The sequence below is a fragment of the Hippocampus bargibanti genome, linkage group LG13, assembly GCF_051943395.1.
Source record: "Hippocampus bargibanti isolate YZ-2025 linkage group LG13, ASM5194339v1, whole genome shotgun sequence".
NCBI classification, from domain to species: domain Eukaryota; kingdom Metazoa; phylum Chordata; class Actinopteri; order Syngnathiformes; family Syngnathidae; genus Hippocampus; species Hippocampus bargibanti.
This window is the reverse complement of record NC_142746.1, coordinates 1,317,318-1,337,338: the sequence shown is the minus strand read 5'-3', so window position 1 is coordinate 1,337,338 and position 20,021 is coordinate 1,317,318. Positions and strand designations below refer to the sequence as shown.

The following is a 20,021-nucleotide window of genomic DNA, read 5'->3' as shown; positions in this document are numbered from 1 at the left end:
GCTAGGTAGCTCTCTTTCTATTCGGCTAGCTGGCTAATTCCTTTCATCACAGGTGCAAATGTCAGGGGCCGGGGCCAAATCTGGCCTGCCACATCATTTTACACGGCCCACCAAAACAAGTCAAGCGCCGTGTTCAAGATAGCTAGCTAGTAATTGAGAAAGCTATCTCTCTCTCTCTTCAGCTAGCTGGCAAATCCTCTACATCACAGGTGTAAAAATCAAGGCCTGGGGACCAAATCTGACCCGCCACATCATTTTATTCGGCTCACCAAAGCAAATCAAACTGGTGAAATTCTATGCTCATCTATCAAGCTAGCTAGCTAGCTAACTCTCTTTCTATTCAAAATCAGAATCAGAAAGCTTTTAATAGTCCCACAATAGCGAAATTTGCAATATTCAGCTAGCTGGCTAATGCTTGACATCGCAGATGTCCAAGTCAAGGCCCGGGGGCCAAATCTGGCCCGCCACCTCATATTATTCAGCCCACCAAAGCAAATAAAACTTGTGAAATTCTATCATCATTCTATCGAGCGAGCTGGCTAGCTAGCAGGCTCTCTTTCTATTCAGCTAGCTGGCAAATCCTTTGCATCATAGCTGTCAAAGTCGGCCTGGGAGCCAAATCACATCATTTTATGGCCCACGAAAGCAAATCATGCATGTCAAGCTAGCTATCTAGTTATCTTTCTATTCATGCAACTCCTTTATATCACAGGTGTAAAAATCAAGGCCTGGGGGCCGAATCTGGACCGCCACATCATTTCATTCGGCCCTCAAAAGCAAATCAAACTTGTGAAATTCCATGTTCATCTATCGAGCTAGCCTGCTAGCTAGCTAACTCTCTTTCTATTCAGCAAGCGGGTAAATCCCTTGCATCACAAGTGTAAAAATCAAGACCTGGGGGCCAAATCTGACCCGCCACATCATTTTATTCGGCCCACCAAAGCAAATCAAGCATGTCGAGCGCTGTGCTCAAGCTAGCTAGCTAGCTAGCTAGCTAGTCTACCAACCCCCGTAAACCACAATCACGGTTATCATTTTGGACTTCTTATTTGAAAACAAGTTATTCATTAATGTTGTGCTCGTTTATCGACTGCAAATGCTCCGTTACGACGTTGCGTGCATGTCCTGGTGAGGCTAATGGACCCTGGAGACAGGCCAGGGTCCATCAACAGACAGCAGATATTTTAGTGTCCAGGCCGAGTATTGACGGAGCGCTCGTACTCTACGGCAGCCCCTGATGCCGCTTTGCGTGTCGCTCTGTGTGTGTTGCGAGTGCCTAAAACGGCATAACAAATATGTGTGTGATAACCGGTATGTATACCCGTTGCCACTAAAATGGCCGCCAAGTCCAATGTAGAACGTTAAAAAAACTAACTCTGGCCGTGTTTTTAAGTGAATATCGAGTTGTCAAGCTGTTGTTTGTCATCAAAATGGGGAGATGGCAAATGAAACCCGCAAAATTGGGACACAGTAAACTGTTCTATGCGTTGAAAAGGGGTCCGTGATGACAGCACAGACAAAAAAAAAAACAGAAACCCCAGCTCATGAACTTAATTGGTTCCCAGAAAGTGTGTATAAGACGAAAAGTTCGTCTGCTGAACATTCATTTTCCATGAGAAACCATTATAATGAGAATAATCCATTCCCAGGTCCACATAAAACGCATTAAACGCATAAAAGCATTTCCTACTATCCATTTTCCGTACCGCTTATTCCTCATTAGGGTGCTGGAGCCAATCTCAGCTGTCTTCGGGCACGAGGCGGGGGACACCCTGAATTGGTTGCCAGCCAATCGCAGGGCACACAAAGACATACAACAGTCACTCTCACACTCACACCTAGGAACAATTTGGAGTGGTCAATCTGCCTGCCATGCATGTTTTTGGAGTGTGGGAGGAAACCGGAGGACCCGGAGAAAACCCACGCGGGTACGGGGAGAACATGCAAACTCTACACAGGGAGGTCGGACCGGGACGTGGACCGGCGACCTCTGCACTGTGAATCCGGTGTGCTAACAACTCGACTACCGGGCCGCCCCCATTTCCTACTAAATAAGCCTAAAAAAACGACACAAAATATACCTTATTTTATGTATAATAAATGTGCTATTGTATTGTGATTGATAAAATAAAGTGTACTATACAGTGATACCTCAGTTTACAAACTTAATTGGTTCCCAGAAAGGGTGTCTAAGACGAAAAGTTTGCTGCCGAACATTCGTTTCCCATAAGAAACCATTAAAATCAGAATAATCCGTTCCCAGGTCCCCATAAAACATAATTTTCGACTAAATAACCCTTAAAACTACACAAAATGTACCTTATTTTATGTTGAATAAATGTGCTACTGGAATGTGATTAAAGAAATAAACTGTATCGTATAATAAAGTCATTTTTATTTACCATTGTGATGGTAGTTGTCAATGGACGGTAGCAATGTAATGGTAGTGGAACAGCTAAGTCACACAAACGCACACCTCATTGCTGTTTTTCGATGATCTCTTTTTTCTGCTCAACCCTCATTTTTCCCACTCGATAACAAACTCGTCTGCACTGAGTGCATTCAAAGAAAGTTGGTGTGGAAAACTAGTCCGCCGGCCACCGTGGCGCTCCGTGTAATTTGGTTCGTCCACCGAAAACTAGTTCGTTAGCTCGCGAATTTAATGTTCGTGAGGCGAAAAGTTCGCGGAATAAAGCGTTCGTAAGCCGAGGTGTCACTCACTGTAACGCAGAGCATCAAAGTGAAATTTGAGGGACAGACGCCTTTCAGTTCCCTCTGACCTCGGGACATCCAGCAATGCGTGTTCGTGTGCGTTGTTGCGGGCGACGTGTGAAGGATAGCACGCCTGACATCGATCTCACACGCACCAGGCTAGCACTTAACACTTGGACTGGACCGACTAATATACTCACACCCGCTATTACAGCCCCACTGGAGGCGCAGCGTGGGCGGGCGTATACGTGTGTGTGTGTGTGTGTGTGTGTGTGTGTGTGTGTGTGTGTGCGTGTGTGTGTGTGTGTGTGTGTGTGTGTGTGTGTGTGTGTGTGTGTGTCACACGGCGACCCCCAAAGTCATGCCGCGGCGGCTCGGACAGACAGCTAAATGTGAAATGATAACTGTCCCCCGGCAAGATGCCAAGCGCTCGTTCGGCGGCGGAATGCGGCAGCGGCTCGCTAACTGCTAGTTAAAATGGCAGCAAAAGTCTGCCATTTTAAATGCGCTTTTTTTCATCCCGTGGTTCAATCGCTTGTAAGATGTTTTTGAGTACAAGGAAATGCGCTTTTTAAGGAAAGGTTTTATTACAGTAAAGTCTCGTTATATCGATATTGGATATATCGATAGTCCCGGTTATATCGATACTATTTCTATGCACGCACTGAGAAAATTACATGCAAACAGGGTCGGATATATCGATAGTCCCGGTTATATCGATATTTTTTCGGACTCCCTTGAATATCGATATAACGAGACTTTACTGTATTTTGATTAATTTGATTAGATTACATTAGATTAGATTAGATTAGATTAGATTAGAAAGAATTGTGAGTCGGACAGGCTTCTCTGCAGCACCGGAGCGCCGCAGGGGACAATCCTGGCTTCATTCCTATTCACCCTCAACACCTCAGACTTCAACTACAACACCCCAACCTGCCACCTTCAGAAGTTCTCAGACGACTCAGCCATTGTCGTCCTCATTACAGAGGGAGACGATCGGGAGTACGGGGGACTGACAAACGACTTTGTGGACTGGTGCTAGCAGAATCACCTCCAGATCAACACCGGGAAAACCCAGGAGCTGGTAGTGGATTTCTGCAGGAAACAATCCTCACCTGCACCGTTGAACATCCAGGGTTCGGACATTGAGAGGGTGACCTCCTACAAGTGCCTGGGTGTTACTCTCAACAATAAACTGGACTGGACTACAAACCCTAATCAAAAGGGGACAGAGTCGCGGTCTTTTGGAGTTCAGGGGTCACTCCTAAAGACTTTCTACGACTCTGTGGTGGCTTCAGCCATCCGCTATGGAATTGTCTGCTGGTCAGGCAGGATCACCACCCGGGACAGGAAAAGACTGGAGCGCCTTGTCAAGAGTGCCAGTTCTGTCCTGGGCTGCTCGCTAGACTCTCTGGAGGATGTAGGAAACAGACGGACGCTAGCTAAACTAAAAGCTATGATCGACAGTCCCGCCCACCCCCTCCTGCCCACCCTGACAGCACTGGGTAGCTCCTTCAGCCAGAGACTATTACACCCGCGATGCAAGAAGGAGAGGTACCGCCGCTCGTTCCTACAGACTGCTGTCAGGCTTTGCAATTCTCAATGATCACATGTGGGGGAAAAAATGGACCCTTGTAAATATGGGTTGATGCAATATATCAATATGCCTTTCTTGATACTTGCACTATGTACAGTTTTTTATGAAACGGTTTTGCACATTTACATTTGCACAGTATACAGTTGACATTTTTATTTTGTTATGCTTAGAATATCTTGTTTTCTATCCTTTCACCCCCTCCACCCCATCCCCTTTCAAATTGCTGCTGTGGACTACAAATGTCCCCATTGTGGGACTAATAATTTTTTTCTGATTTCTGATTCCACAGCAGCAAAGTGGTGAAAGGAAGAGGAAAGGAAAAGAAGAAGTAGAAAAACAAAATACAGGAGCTGCTGTAAAAGCATCCACTCTCTCGGCGCCATCTTGAAATCAAAACAACCAAAATTCTCATTATTAGCTATCTATTAGCTAGCCAGCTAGCTGTCTGTCTATTTCATCTTTTTCCAGGTTGCGTGTGGCTGCCGCTGCTCACCGATAGAAAAACGTATCCTGTGACTTTAAAGTGACCTTGAAAGTTTGGAAAGGCGCTTAGAAATTAAATGTAGCATTATTATTATTATTATTATCTATTAGCTAGCTAGCTAGCTTTCTATCTATTTGAGTTACTTCCGGGTTGAGTGAACACCACCGCTGCTCACCCACAGAGAAACCTATCCTGTGACTGTAAAGTGACCTTGAGAGTTTTGGTAAGCCGCTTACAAATGAAATGTATTATGACAACAAAATGACAAATTCATCAGAAAAAAAGAGTTAATTCCTAAATGATATGGGTCTGGGGTTATATGAGCTTCAAATAAAGGCGACTGGTTTATATAGCGCTTTAACAACAGCTGAAGCTGGAACAAAGCGCTAAAATTGAGGGGGAAGGGAAAACTACCCCCTTGCGGAAGGCGAAAATATCGCCAGAGGTCTGGCCAGCGCTTTATCGGCACCCAAAAAAGAAAAATCCATAACCGGAAAAAAATTTGGGAATGGCGCTCTACGTCATATTTTCTATTCCTGAATACATTTGTGAATAGAAGTGAGTTAAGCACTTTTTTTGCACCGTCTTTGTTGTGTGAAGCAGTTCTAGATGAAAGACAAGAAAATCAAAGTGTCCTTGTCCCCAGTGGATCAGTGACATCATGGTGGAATGTGCATGTGTGCTACAGGCTAAATGTTGAAAGCAAACACCAAGCTGTAGCATCCATTGACCAAAAGAGATTGTCTCACATCTCCTGTCCCATGTCAATCCGCTTCATTTCCAAGCTGCGACCTGTCCCCATGCGCATTTATTATTGAGGTGTGCCGGCTTCATTTGGTCTGGACAGATCGACGAAAGAAAACAGAGCCAAATAGACTCCGGGGGGGACTCTATTAACATCGGCGAGGACGGCTGGGAGGATGCCGATGCCTTTTATGGTCATCGCGGCGCCGTGCGATGGCGCACTTGACGATTGCACACGCGGCGCAAAGGGCAGGTGACGCTACAGGCTAATGCCACCCCTCCCCCTGCAACAACTCCCCCCTCAATGAAAGAGGCACAATTAGAGCATCCCACTCCAATTAGGCAGCTCTCTAAACAAATCCGCATTAGGCCCTCCATTGTGGCGCGCAGCAAAACGGCCACTTAGAAAAACAACATAAAAGCTTCCAAAGTGTTTGGTCGCCGCCCGCGCTTGCGTGTTGGCACACCCGGACAGAATCTGTGACGGTTGCGCGGATGGCAAGTCTTTACCAGCGAATAATAATAAGCAAAGTTTCTTCAAATGTCCTCAGAGCTCCTTCGTGAATATTGCCGTTATTAAATCCCCCGTTGCGTACTGCATACTGGTATAGACGCAATCCAAACGTGCCATCGCGGGCTGAGGCCTAGTTAGCAATTAGTGCGCCCTCTCCAGGCGATGCTAATTGAGTTAGCTTCTCGACGCCTCCCGTTGTACAAACGGCGGCCACCCGGGCCGGCCTTCAATGATCTCGTGATGAGGGACGGTTCGTGCTCTGCCCGCCGGGAGGAGCACAGCTGTGCTATCCTTACGTCTCTGTCTCTCTCTCTCTCTGTCTCTAGGTCTCTCTGTTCGTCTCTCTAGGTTTCTTTAGGTCCCCTAAGTCTCCCAAGGTCTCTTTAGGTCTCTCTAGGTCTCTCTGTACGTCTCCCGAGATTTCTCTAGGTCTCCCTAGGTCTCTTTAGGTGTCTCTCGGTCTCTTTAGGTCTCTTTAGGTCTCTCGAGGTCTCTCAGTCTCTCAGACCTCTGTCGATCTGTCGGTCTCTCCGTCTGTCTGACTTCCTGTCGGTCTATCCATCTGTCGGACTCTCTATCGTCTGTCGGTCTCTCCGTCTGTCGGACTCTCTGTCAGTCTCTCAGTCAGTCGGTCTGACTCTCGGTCTCTCGGTCAGTCGGTCTGACTCTCGATCAGTCGGTCTGACTCTCGGTCAGTCGATCTGACTCTCGGTCTCTCGATCAGTCGGTCTGACTCTCGGTCAGTCGATCTGACTCTCGGTCTGACTCTCTGTCTCTCGGTCTGACTCTCGATCAGTCGGTCTGACTCTCGGTCTCTGTGACTCTGTGACTCTCGGTTTCTGTGACTCTCCGACTCGACAACTCTGTCTTTCTCCCCCTCTCTCTGCCGCTTGGGTCTACAGCGCTCTACATTGCAAACCTCGAACCAGACACGAACTTTCCCCCAAAAAAATTCCATGTTATTTAAAAATCAAAGCTTTTATGACTCAATCTGTGTCTGTAGATACAAAACTTTGAACGTGGTTGGCTGACTGGACCCAAAGTGAACTTGAACCTACAGAAGCGGAACTTTTGGCACACCGCTGGCGTCAAAAACAAGATGGCCGTTTGAGGATGACGGACACGTCAACTATTTGTGAAGACTCGGCGCATAACAAATATTTGCTACGGGTCAAAGCCAAGAGGACGGACGGCCATTAAGCGGGGGTCATGTCGGGCTTGGCTGACTTAAATGGAGAAAAATCCAATCATTGTATCCATCCGGAGGGGAGGGGGGCGGGATAGGGGGCTTTGCTTATAAAGGAGGTGGGAAGGACCACCTTTATTATTACTCTTGCTTTTCCCCCCGACGCCTAATTCCACGGTGAGCGGATTTTCCAAGAAAAGGAAGGAGACATGCTTGCTGTTCAAGTATGTCCTTGTAATTAGCTGAGTATTAGCGCCGCTCACAAAACCGCCGCACTGAGAAGGGAAGCCCCCACCCTGCCCCCCCCCCCCCTCCTTTAACGCTCCACTCATATCCTGAACCCGCTCCCTGCTGCTCGCTGGTACCAGTGCGCACGAACTAGTAGCCCATCAACTCTAATGGGTGTGTGTGAAAGGGGAGTGGGCTAAGAGGGGGAGGGGGGGTAAAGCTACGCCAAAGAGCTCCCCTTCAATCCCTATTGTGCTTAAAGCTGATTTCATGCTGCGACTTTTTAAGGGTATGTGTGTGCGCAGGTTTAGGGTGTCAGGTTGCATTCATTGCTAAAACCTCCCCGGAGTGGGTGACCATGATCACTCGGCGACGATGACCCGGCGAGTCCTTGCCCGTCGTTGTTTTTGGCCTCCGGTGAAGACGGCGCGACAGAGAAAAATCAATAAAGCCTGACTTGTTCGCTTCGAAGCCAAAAAGCAACGTCAACATGGGCTCAGCAGCTCAAACCCGAGCGCAAAACAAACAAAAATACTCAAATCACCAATGCGGGAGGAGGTGCGGGGGTGAGTTCTTAGTGGTCCGACCCTTCGGGGCGAAAAACCCGACGATCCCTGGCAGGAAACAAGCCCATTGATGACCCCTGCTTGAAAAACGACCTCGCTGAAGAGTAACGGAGCGAAAGGAGGGGTGTGAGGTGAAAGGTCAAAAAGTTCAATAGGGGTGGGGGGGGGGGTTCCAATTGCTCACACGTAACGAGCGACAAATTCAGGGGCGCTTGCACAAAGCCGATCCCGAAAACGCCACAATGGAGAAGTCTCGTTACAGTCTCCATGGCCTGCGAGCGCCCCCCCGCCCCCTCGTACGCCCTCCGTTCATGCGAGCGAAACCATCAACTGCGGCCAAGACGTCACATGTTGTTCACGTTCGCACTCAGCGGGGACGCCAACACAAAAGCGCAGGGGGGGGGGGGGGGGGGGGGCACTGGGTCACGGGGTGCTGGGGCGGGTTTACAGCTGAGTCTGCGTTTTCGGGCAGGCGGGCCTAATCCGGCCACTATCGAACGGGCCAAGGACCCCCAAAGGGTCCGGCCTTGTCCGCACCTCAGGGGTGAAGGATTAGCAAGATAGCGAGAGGAAGGTGACCGTAGTCCACCTTGACTGGGGGAGGGGGGGGAGTCATTTCGAGGCCTGTGCGTCGCTGGCCCCGTGTGGACTACCAAGGGCTCGTCTACCGTGAGCGACCGAAACACAAGCGTCCCCCCGGGGCCGTGACGGGGTCACCTCCGCTCCTTTCAGGGCCTCCTCTCAACCAGTGCTAATTGATCTCACGCATTGCTAGTCCCAAACATGAGGTGGTGGTGGGGGCAGTCATTGTCTGAGGAACTTGGGCTCCTCCACGCAAATGCACACTTGGGCGCTGAGGTAGGAGCCCAGTTTTTTGTGGTTTTTTTTTGCGGAGAGCTGCTTCAAGATGGCGACCTGCTTGGAGTTCCCAAAACGCTGCAGCCGTATTACAAATGGACGAGGCTGCCAAGCTTTTTCAATTTGGACCAAATTAACATCACATTACAGTGATACCTCAGCTCACAAACTTAATTGGTTCCCAGAAAGTGTGTGTAAGGCAAAAAGTTCCTCTTCCAAACATTTATTTTCCATAAGAAACCATTAAAATGAGGTTAATCCGTTCCCAGGTCCGCATAAAACATAATTTTATATGAAATAAGCCTTAAAGGACAATCGCCAACTCCGGAAAACTTGTGTCCATAATTTGTAAAATCACTTCAAATGACTTCTACTGAGCGCATTTGACAAAGATTCGATGGCATATAGCTATCTTTGACCATTTAAGACTCGCGCTGAATATTTAGGAAGTCTTGTTTTCGAGTTGATGACGATGCCTGAAGTGACATCACGTAAAAACTTTTTTTCATCTGAAAACACCATGTTGATGGCGAAATTAGAAGGAAAACTACATACAGTAAAGTCTCGTTATATCGATATCGGATATATCGATAGTCCCGGTTATATCGATATTTTTTCGGACTCCCTTGAATATCGATATAACGAGACTTTACTGTATATAACGCGATGGTGATCGTTGTGTGTCGCAGCCAATTGCGGCAACACGCATAAAGAAGGTGTAAGTTGACACACATTCCCACCAGACAAATCAGCCCATTTCCAACGGAGCTTTTGCACCATCTTGTGCATTTTCTGGGTGCTACATTGGAGTCCAGACGGCTCGAATTGATCCGGAAGGACATCTTTAATCGATTGCAAACATTTATGCTTTCCTCTTCGGAACTATTTGAATCATATTCATAACTGGATGAGTAACAAAAATGCATCTTCTCTGAATCGGAACTCTCTGAAGCCATTGTTTTGATTTTGGAGCAAGACAGTTTGTGAAGGAGTATCCTGGTTTGATGTCACAAACAAGGAGGCGGGACTTTCTGAATCTGCCCAGTTCCTAGCTCATTTTGTGGCAGTTTTGAGACACTCGAAGTCATTTTATTGGTGTTTTGCATTTGACTAAAAATAACAGCATGCGTGTTTTGTGTATTTTAGATGCTATAAAACGTGTTTCTGATGTCAGTTAAAAAAAAATGGTGTCGGTTGTCCTTTAAAACTACACACAATATACCTTATTTTAAGTACAGTAAAGTCTCGTTATATCGATATCGGATATATCGATAGTCCCGGTTATATCGATACTATTTCTATGCACGCACGGAGAAAATTACATGCAAACAGGGTCGGATATATCGATAGTCCCGGTTATATCGATATTTTTTCGGACTCCCTTAGATATCGATATAACGAGACTTTACTGTATAATAAATGTGATATGGTATTACAATTAAAGAAATAAACTGTACTGTGCTTTGTGGACTTGGAGAAAGCGTTTCACCGTGTCCCTTATGGAGTTCTGTGGAGGGTGCTTCGGGAGTATGGGGTACAGGAACGCCTGATACGAGCCGTTCGGTCCCTATACGACCGATGTCAGAGTCTGGTTCGCATTGCCGGCAGTCAGTCGGAATCGTTTCCAGTGAGGGTTGGGCTCCGTCAAGGCTGCCCTTTGTCACCGATTCTGTTCATAACCTTTATGGACAGACTTTCTAGGCGCAGCCGAAGCGTCGAAGGTCTCCGTTTTGGTGGCCTCAGCATAGCATCTCTGCTTTTTGCAGATGATGTTGTACTGTTGGGGCCTTCAAGTGGAGCTCTCCAACTCTCGCTTGAGCGTCTCGCAGCCGAAAATGAAGCGGTTGGGATGAGAATCAGCACCTCAAAATCTGAGACAATGGTTCTCAGTCGGAAAAGGGTGGAGTGCCCTCTCCGGGTCGGGGAGGAGATTTTGCCTCAAGTGCAGGAGTTTAAGTATCTGGGTGTCTTGTTCACGAGTGAGGGTGAAAGGGATCAAGAGGTCGACACGCGGATCGGTGCGGCGTCTGCCGTGATGCGGACTTTGTACCGATCTGTCGTGGTGAAGAAGGAGCTGAGCCACAAAGCAAAGCTCTCAATCTACCGGTCGATCTACGTCCCAAACCTCATCTATGCTCACGAGCTATGGGTTGTGTCCGAAAGAACGAGATCCTGGATGCAAGCGGCCGAAATGTGATTTCTCCGTCGGGTGTCCGGGCTCTCCCTTAGAGATAAGGTGAGAAGCTCGGTCATCCGGGAGGGGCTCAAAGTCGAGCCGCTTCTCCTCCACATCGAGAGGAGCCAGATGAGGTGGCTCGGGCATCTGATTAGGATGCCCCCGGGACGTCTCCCTCGCGAGGTGTTCCGGGCATGTCCCGCTGGCAGGAGACCCCGGGTACGACCCAGAACACGCTGGAGAGACTATGTCTCCCAGCTGGCATGGGAACGCCTCGGGATCCGCCAGGACGAGTTAGAAGAAGTGGCTGGGGAGAGGGAAGTCTGGGCTTCCCTAGTGAAGCTGCTGCCCCCACGACCCGGATAAGCGGCAGAAGATGGATGGATGGATGGATGAACTGTACTGTACAACGAAGTCGTTTTATTTACCTTTGTGATGGTCGTTGATGGCTTGATGGAATGGATAGCTTTTTGCATGAAGTGTCTCAAGGAGTTCTGGGTTGTCCATGTTGGAAGTTGTGATATTGCAACAGCAACAGATGCAGGCCGACACACTAGAAACTTCATTAATAGCTGGTTCCCTCGCCTGTATGTTCTCTTCAAATTGAACAGATAGCTTGCGGGTTATTTGTGGAGCCTGATTGATGCGATATTTTAACCTTGCAGTCTACACTCTGCCTTTGAACTATCAATAAAGTTGAAATGAGTCAAAATTTCACTGTGTTTTCTATCCATTTTCTCACCATTTCACTTTTTTTTTTCTCACATTTGTGATTTTGTTTCAAGCTCCGTCATCTCGTTTTTCTGATGTCAGTTATGAAACAAAAAATGGTGTCAGTTATCCTTTAAAACTACACAAAATATACCTTCTTTTATGTATACTAAATGTGGATTCTAATGAAAGAAATAAATTGTACTACAGTAAAGTCTCGTTATATCGATAGTCCGGTTATATCGATATTTTTTCCGACTCCCGAGAATATTGGTATAACGAGACTTTACTGTATATAATAAAGTGGTTTTACTGACCTTTGTGATGGTCATTGATGTAGTTGCCTCTTGATGATCCGAGTAAAGTTACTGTGCTTTCTGGGCGATAATACCCTCACTCATACTGTCCCCTGCAAGCTGCTTTTCGTTCATTCAAAAATACAGAAGTTTTTCAACCTCTTCGATTGCCTGAGACCGTTGCTTAGACAACACAGAAACACCCTTAGCCATTTTCTCTGAAATAAGCCTTAAAGCTACACAAAAGAGACCTTATTTTATGTGTAATAAATGTGCTATTGGATTGCAATGAAAGAAATAACCTGGACTTTATAATCAAGTCGTTTTATTGACCTTTGAGATGGTAGAAGAGAACTTCCAGGTTGCCTCTTGATGATATCCGAGTGAAGTTGCCGTGCTTTCTCGGTGATAATACCCTCACTCACACTGTCCCCTGCTAAGTGCTTTTCATTAATCCAAATCAACACAAGTTTTTCAACCTCTTCTATTGCCTGAGACCGTTGCTGAGACAACACAGAAACACCCATAGCCACACGTAGCAATGGTCGACTTAGCATATTGGTAGTGGGACGCTAAGTCACACAAACGCACATCTCAGTGTTTTTCGATGATCTCAGCTCGACCATCATTTTCTTTTGCGTCCTCTTCGGCTTAACACTAGCCTGTGGTGGGGTCTTTTTCGCTCCAATATTTGCAAAAGTACTCCACTCGATAGCAAACCATGTCTGCACTCAAAGATAGGTGGTGAGGAAAACTAGTCCGCCGGCCACCGTGGCGCTGTGTGGCTTGGTTCGTCCGCCGAGAGGACCGGTATATGCTTGCAAATGTAATGTTCGTAAGGCAAAAAGTTCGTGAGCGAAAGCGATCGTAAACTGACTAAGTTTGGATTCATTTTTTTTTATTATTTTCTAACATGATCCGTCAATGACCTTGCCATAATGGCGCAACCATGCAGAGTGGAAGAAAGACAGGCCAGTCGCCTGTGGCACGGCCCGCAGCCCGACCCCCCCTCCGCCCCACTCAACAGATACTCTTATCTCCGGCTGCGCTAATCCACCAGTTGAGTCGGGAACTCACTTCCCCATCTGGCCAAGCACGCCTCCAGCTGAGAGGAAGCCGAAACACGGGGGCGAAAACTGAAAGCGGACACACGCTGTAAGAAGTGGCGACGCCATCATCGCCATCATCATCATCGACTGGTCATTTTATTTGATGCTGACGGTCTACCCGGCGTGTAAGCAGGCGGGCGGTCATGTTCGTCCGCAACGGGGGGTAGCCTGGAGCCGCGGCCTTGACCTTTGACCTAGACTCCCGCGGTGACATCTGGCTGGTTAACGCGAAGCGATCGTCTTTCAAGCGCGGATGAGTCTGAGTCATGTGAGTCATGTCAAACGCCAAAGAAGACAAAAGAGTTTGGAGACCAGTTTTAAAGATGCTTACGGAATATTTCAGTCAATATTTGAGTAATTTTTTTGGACATGCAATACAGGTAATATCCGACAAATCGGTTGTAAGTCAAACGGTTGTAAGTCGAAATCCATTCAAAATGGCCGACGTGACGTTTACACGACAGGATCGTATACCATGTCAATCTGTTGTTTTTAAGCAATGTTTTCTATTGAATATTATTATATACCAAACTGTTTACAGTTCATTTATACATTTTATAACTTTTAGTGTCATTTTTAGCATTTTATATTTCAGATCATAGATTTTTATTACTGTATAACTAACTGCATGTGTAATGTATTCAAAATTGTTTACTGTACAGTTCATTTATAAATATTATACTTAGCTTTTAGTGTCGTTTGTATCATTTTATATTTCATATTATTGATTTTTTATTACTGTATACATGTACCGGTAATGTATACAAAACTGTTTACGGTCCAGTTTATTTATAAATTTTATACAGGTAACACCCGACTTACAACCGGGTTCCGTTGCGACAAAACGGTCGTAAGTCAAACGGTCGTAAATCGAAATTCTTTCAAAATGTCCGATGTGACGTTCACGCAACAGAATAGTATACGATATCAATCTGTTGTTTTTAAGCAACGTTTTCTTGTGAATACTATGAGATACCAAACTGTTTACAGTTCATTGATAATTTTTACAACTTTTAGTTTCATTTTTATCATTTTATCTTTCGGATTATCGATTTTTTATTCTGTATAACTGTACCTGTAATGTATACAAAACTGTTTACTGTCCAGTACATTGACAAATGTTGTACTTACCTTTTGGTGTCGTTTTTATCATTTTATATTTCATATTGTCAATTTTTATTACTGTATACCTGTACCTGTAATTTATACAAAACTGTTTACTGTACACCAGTACATTAATAAATGTTATACTTACCCCGCTCTCCCTGTACAGTACGACAGGTTTTGTTGCCCAGACGGTATCTGCACTGCATAACTACTGTATTGAGTGTAGTCACGCAGTAGATTGCTGTGTGAGTGTGTGACATGCTGGCTTGCCAAAATTGTTATACACGTTGCAGGCTGCTTGCGCATTGCGGTGCCAGGTGTAAAATTTCAAAAAATAATATTAATAAGGGTCTGGCGGTCGTGGTCGCAAGTACAGGTGGTCGTAAATCGCGCCGGTCGTAACTTGGATATTACCTGCACTTTGTTTTTTTTCTTTCCAAGCCACCTCGTCCCTTTCAAATTTTCCCACTGTGGGACAATTAAAGGCTTTCTGAATCGGATTAAAGAGCCGATTGTTGCATTTCTTGTCAAGCTGATAAGGTGATACCTTGGCTTACGAACTCAATTGGTTTCCAGGAAGTGTGCGTAAGGTGAAACGTGTGTATTCCAAACATTGATTTCCAATAGGCAACCATTAAAAATAGAATGATCCGTTCCCAAGTCCCCATAAAACACAATTTTCAACTAAATAAGCCTTAAAACTACACACAATATACCTTATTTTATGTATAATAAATGCGCTATAGTATTGTAATTAAAGAAATAAACTGCACTGTATAATAAGGTCATTTTATTCACCTTTGTGATGGTCGTTGGTGGCTTGATGGAATGGACAGCTTTTTGCATAAAGGGTCTAAAGGAGCTCTGGGTTGTACATCTTAGAAGTTGTGATAATGCAACATGCAGACACCCCGATTGGAACATACGTCACAGAATACGAAAGCGGGATTCACAATCATAAACAGAATTCTAATCGCTCCGATCCAAAGCGACTTTACGGCGATTACAAGAAAAAAAAAGCAACAAACAAAATGCCGCTTTTTCTCCAATTATGCTCAAAATCATGCTTCCTAGCAAAAGAGTCAAGTGATCAGAAGCAACCGCGGGAAGGTCATTTGAAGGTCAGCGCGCGATATGACAAACGACATCAATGCGGCAATCAATGGAAGATTGCAACATAAGGCGAACAGCGCAGAGATGAAGTCAAAGGCTACTCACAAACGTTGCCGGTGTTGTCGAAGCTGTTGAGCACGTCGCTAACTCGGAGCGGACCCGAGTTGTCCCTAAAATATCAAATAGAACGTCAGCGGGATCGCATTGCGATTGGGACGGAGGCTGACATCAAGTCAAGAGCGCCGACCTGAGAAAGGCGCGGCATTCGGGAAAGAAAACACTTCTGTATTCCACCCATTGCTCCTCAGAGGAATCGGTGAATGGCGGTCTCGTCCTGTCAAAGAGATCAAAGGTGGCGAACCTGCGGACGGATGCCTGTTTCACTTCCAAGTTGTCCACTTGCTTCCCGCGTAAAACCTGAAGTTAGGGAGAAGGAAAGAGTTAATTGCATGGGCATTTTGGCTTCGCAGAGAATCAAAGGAACTAAGGCAAGGTATACAGAATATAGTCTTGGCATACGAACTAGTTTTCGGTGTACGAACCAACCCACACGGCGCCACGGTGGCTCGCGGACTAGTTTTCGGCGGATGAACACCAAACCACGCGGGCGAACTGCACCACGCTGGTGGACTAGTTTTCCACACCCACTTTATTTGAATGCAGATGTGGTTTGTTATCAAGTGGAGTACTTTTGCTATTATGGGAGCAAATAAGACCCCACCACCGGCTAGTGTTTAAACGAAGAGGACAAAAATAAAATTACAGTCGAGCAGAAGAAGATCAACGAGAAATACGAACGAGGTGTGCGTTTGTGTGATTTAGCATCCCAGTATCAGTATGCTAAGTCGACCATTGCTACCATACATTAACAACTACCATCAAAAAGGTAAATAAAACGCCTTTATCATGCAGTAGTTTGTTTTTTTTAATTACAATACAATATCACATTTATTATACATAAAATAAGGTGTATTTTGTGTAGTTTTAAGGCTTATATAGTTGAGAATTAATTTTTATGGGGACTTGGGAACAGATTAGTCTCATTTTTAATGGTTTCTTGTGGGAAATAAATGTTTGGCAGACGAACGTCTGGCCTTACACACTTTCTGGGAACCAATTATGTTCGTAAACTGAGACCTCAACTTACGAACACCTTATCTTACGAACTTTTCATTTTACGAACGTCAAACACCCCCTCTCATTGAATGCACATGTCGATCGCCTCCTTGGAGCTTTTTGCAGATAATTTTACGATGATGGGACCAAAAAAACCCACCACAGGCTCGTGTTCAGCCCAAGAAGACACAAAATAAAATCACCGTCGCTGAGAAGAAGAAGATATTGAAAAACACGAACGAGGTGTGCGTTTGTGTGATGTAGTGGCCGAGCACGGCTATGCTAAGTCAACCATTGCTACCATTCTCCGGAACAGAGAAGCCATCAAAGGTGCGTTTGTTGCAAAAGGTGTTTCCGTGCTCTCAAAGCGACGTCTCGGGCAATCGTGGAAGTTGAAAAACTTCTGTTAATTTGGATTGGAACGAATAGCAGCTATCCGGCGACAGCGTGAGTAAAGCTATTTTATGTGAGAAAGCACGGCTAATTCACGCCGATATCGCCATGCGCCAACCTGGAAGTTCGGCGCATATTGAGGATTTTAAAGCCAGTAACAGAACATCTGAGGAGGAGATGGCTGCAGCATCAAGTGAGCTCATCAAGGCAATGTTGGCAAAGTGGAATGATGTGCAGGCTTTTACCGAACAGTTCCATCAAGAAAAGACTGTGGCTATGTCAATCATCAACATGATGAACGATAATGTGATGCCTTAGCTTCGTAAGACCTTACAAGTCAGAAAGCAACAGGTGTCAATTAAGAGGTTTTTAATCAGCAAAAATGATGAGGAGTCTCCAAAGAAAAAAGAAGAGAAGCCACACCAGAGGTTAAGTAACCAACAGTCCTTATGGAAGGTGACTCTCCTTCCATAAGCCATCAACGACCATCAAAAAGGTAAATAAAACTTTATTTTACAGCACAGTTTATTTCTTTAATTACAGTCGTCATTTAATGCGCCTCTCTTTCCAAACAGCAATTCCCTTTGACCTTCGACAGGCAACGCCATTCCATCAAGCCATAAATGACCATCACAAATGTAAATAAAGTGACTTTATGATACAATGCAGTGTATTTCTTTCATTACAATACAATAGCACATTTAATATAAATAGAATAAGGTATGTTGTGTGTAGTTTTAAAGGACAACCGACGTCGCTTTTTTGTTTCTTAAGTGACATCAGAAAAACGTTTTATAGCATCTAAAATAACCAAAACATGCAGTATTATATTTTTATTCAAAAGCAAAACACCAATAAAAATGACTTAAAGTGTCCAAAATCTGCCAAAAATTGAGCTGCGAATTGGGCATTTTCAGAAAGTCCCGCCCCCAGTTCGTGACGTCACGCCAAGACGCTGATGCATTGCTGGAGAATAAAAATAATGGAGAATAAAAATAATGGCTTCAGATTTGGGTAATATGCTTTCTTGTTACACATCCAGTTGTGAATATGATTAGAATAGTTCCGAAGAGGAAAGCATACATGTTTTAAATCGATTAAAGAATTTATTCCGTGCCATTTTGAGGCAAACGGGTGGACGGGAATGTCTCACCCAAAAAGAGGTAATAAAATGGCCACTGAGCTGTGAGGAATGGATCAGCCTGTTTCCACAGGCTGATTCCTTCCATGGAGCTTGACTCCCTCTGCTGGCGGCTTTTGGATGTAACACAAGGGTTTCAAAAAAAACAGTACAGAAAAATACATTGACGTGATGGAAAGACGCTACATTGCGTCTTTTTTACGGTCAGGAGGCGGTCCTTTTCTGACGTCACGTGAGCACTCGTCACCAACTCAAAAACAAGACTTCCTGAATGTTCAGAGTGAGTCTTAAAACATAAAATATAGCTATATGCGGTGGAATCTTGTTAAAATACGCCCAGTAGAAGTCATTTGAAGCCATTTTACAAATTATGGACACAACTTGTTCGGGGACGTCGGTTGTCCTTTAAGGCTTATTTGGTTGAAAAGTATATTTTATGGAAACCCGGGAACGGATTATTCCCATTTTAATGGTTTCCGATGGGATTTTTTTTTTTTTTTTGAGATACACACTTTTCGCCTTACACACTCTGTCTGGGAACCTATTACGTTCGTAAGTTGAGGTCTCACTGTATTTCAAAACATTAAAGGACAACCGACGTCTCCGAACAAGTTGTGTCCATGATTTGTAAAATGGCTTCAAATTAAAATCAAAGTCAAAGTCAGCTTTATTGTCAAATATGCTAATATGCATGACATACAGCACAGATGAAATGACTTCTACTGAGCGTATTTTACAAAGATTCCACCGCATATAGCTATATTTTTTACGTTTTAAGACTCGCATTGAATATTCAGGAAGTCTTGTTTTTGGGTTGGTGACGAGTCCGTACGTGACGTCACTAAAGGACCGCCCTTTACCGTAAAAAAGACGCATTGTAGCGGTCCTTCCATCACGTCAATGTATTTTGCGATACCTGTTTGGTCTGGGGACCTCGTGTTGCACCCAAAAGCCACCAGGAGGCCAGAAGAGGGCGTCCAAGCGCCATATAAGGAATTTATCAGCCTGTGGAAACGGAGGTGGGCACAGGAGGTCGCCATTTTGTGCCTCTTTTTTTGGGTGAGATTTTCCCTCAATGTTGCCTCAAAATGGCAAAAATTAATTATTTAATCGATTGCAAACATGTATGCTTTCCTCTTTAGAACTATTTGAATCATATTCATAACTGGATGTGTAACAAGAAAGCATATTCTCCGAATCTGAAGCCATTGTTTTGATTCACTAGCAATGCAAGACGTCTTGGCGTGACGTCACGAACCGGGGTCGGGACTTTCTGAAAAGGCCCAATTCGCAGCTCAATTTTTGGCAGATTTTGGACACTTTAAGTCATTTTTATTGGTGTTTTGCATATGACTAAAAATATAATACTGCGTGTTTTGGGTATTTTAGATGCTAAAAAACGTTTTTCTGAAGTCAGTTAAGAAACAAAGCGTGACGTCGGTTGTCCTTTAAAAATACACCTTGCATCACATGGAAAGCCAGCAAATTGACTATAAAATCCAACATACGGCTCAATGCATGAATGGCATACAAATATAGGAACCCCCTCCCCCGCTGCCGGCCCCCCACCCCTCACGTGTGCATCTTGGGCCTTTACCTGTCTGAGGAGGGTCCACCTGGCTCGGGCGACATCTGTCTTAACACCACCGTGAGACGTTTGGGGATTTGCAGCACCGCACGCGTCCTCGTTCATGTTTCTCGCCTCAACGCGCCTTTGGAACGCGTCCTGAATAACGTCAAGAGTTGTCGGGCGGAGGCAGCGGCGATGTGACTTTTTTCCCGTTTCTTTTAATGATTAGAAAGTACACCGATGAGAATACGACGGGATTCACTCGGGTGACCCGTTCAAGATTCACAACTTGACGCTACTTCCGTACACTTTGAGCACTTGAGGCATATAAGTAGTTTTTAGAGCAGTCGAGCTCGATTTCAAGGAGAAAACACGCGACTGGGCAACTCTTGTATCG

At 45.2% G+C, this 20,021-nt stretch overlaps 1 protein-coding gene across 1 annotated transcript in view; it reads right to left on the bottom strand.

Moving 5' to 3' along the window:
- Positions 1-19,915, bottom strand: part of camkmt (calmodulin-lysine N-methyltransferase) — a 121,545-nt gene extending 101,630 nt beyond the window's left edge. Inside the window, exons 1-3 of the mRNA XM_089011538.1 lie at positions 19,652-19,915; positions 15,652-15,821; positions 15,510-15,574 (exon numbers count right to left, since the gene is read on the bottom strand). Coding sequence (XP_088867664.1) covers positions 15,510-15,574; positions 15,652-15,821; positions 19,652-19,747 — 331 coding nt within the window. The 5' untranslated portion in view covers positions 19,748-19,915. The remainder of the gene's footprint in view (positions 1-15,509; positions 15,575-15,651; positions 15,822-19,651) is intronic.
- Between the last annotated feature and the right edge of the window lie 106 nt (positions 19,916-20,021).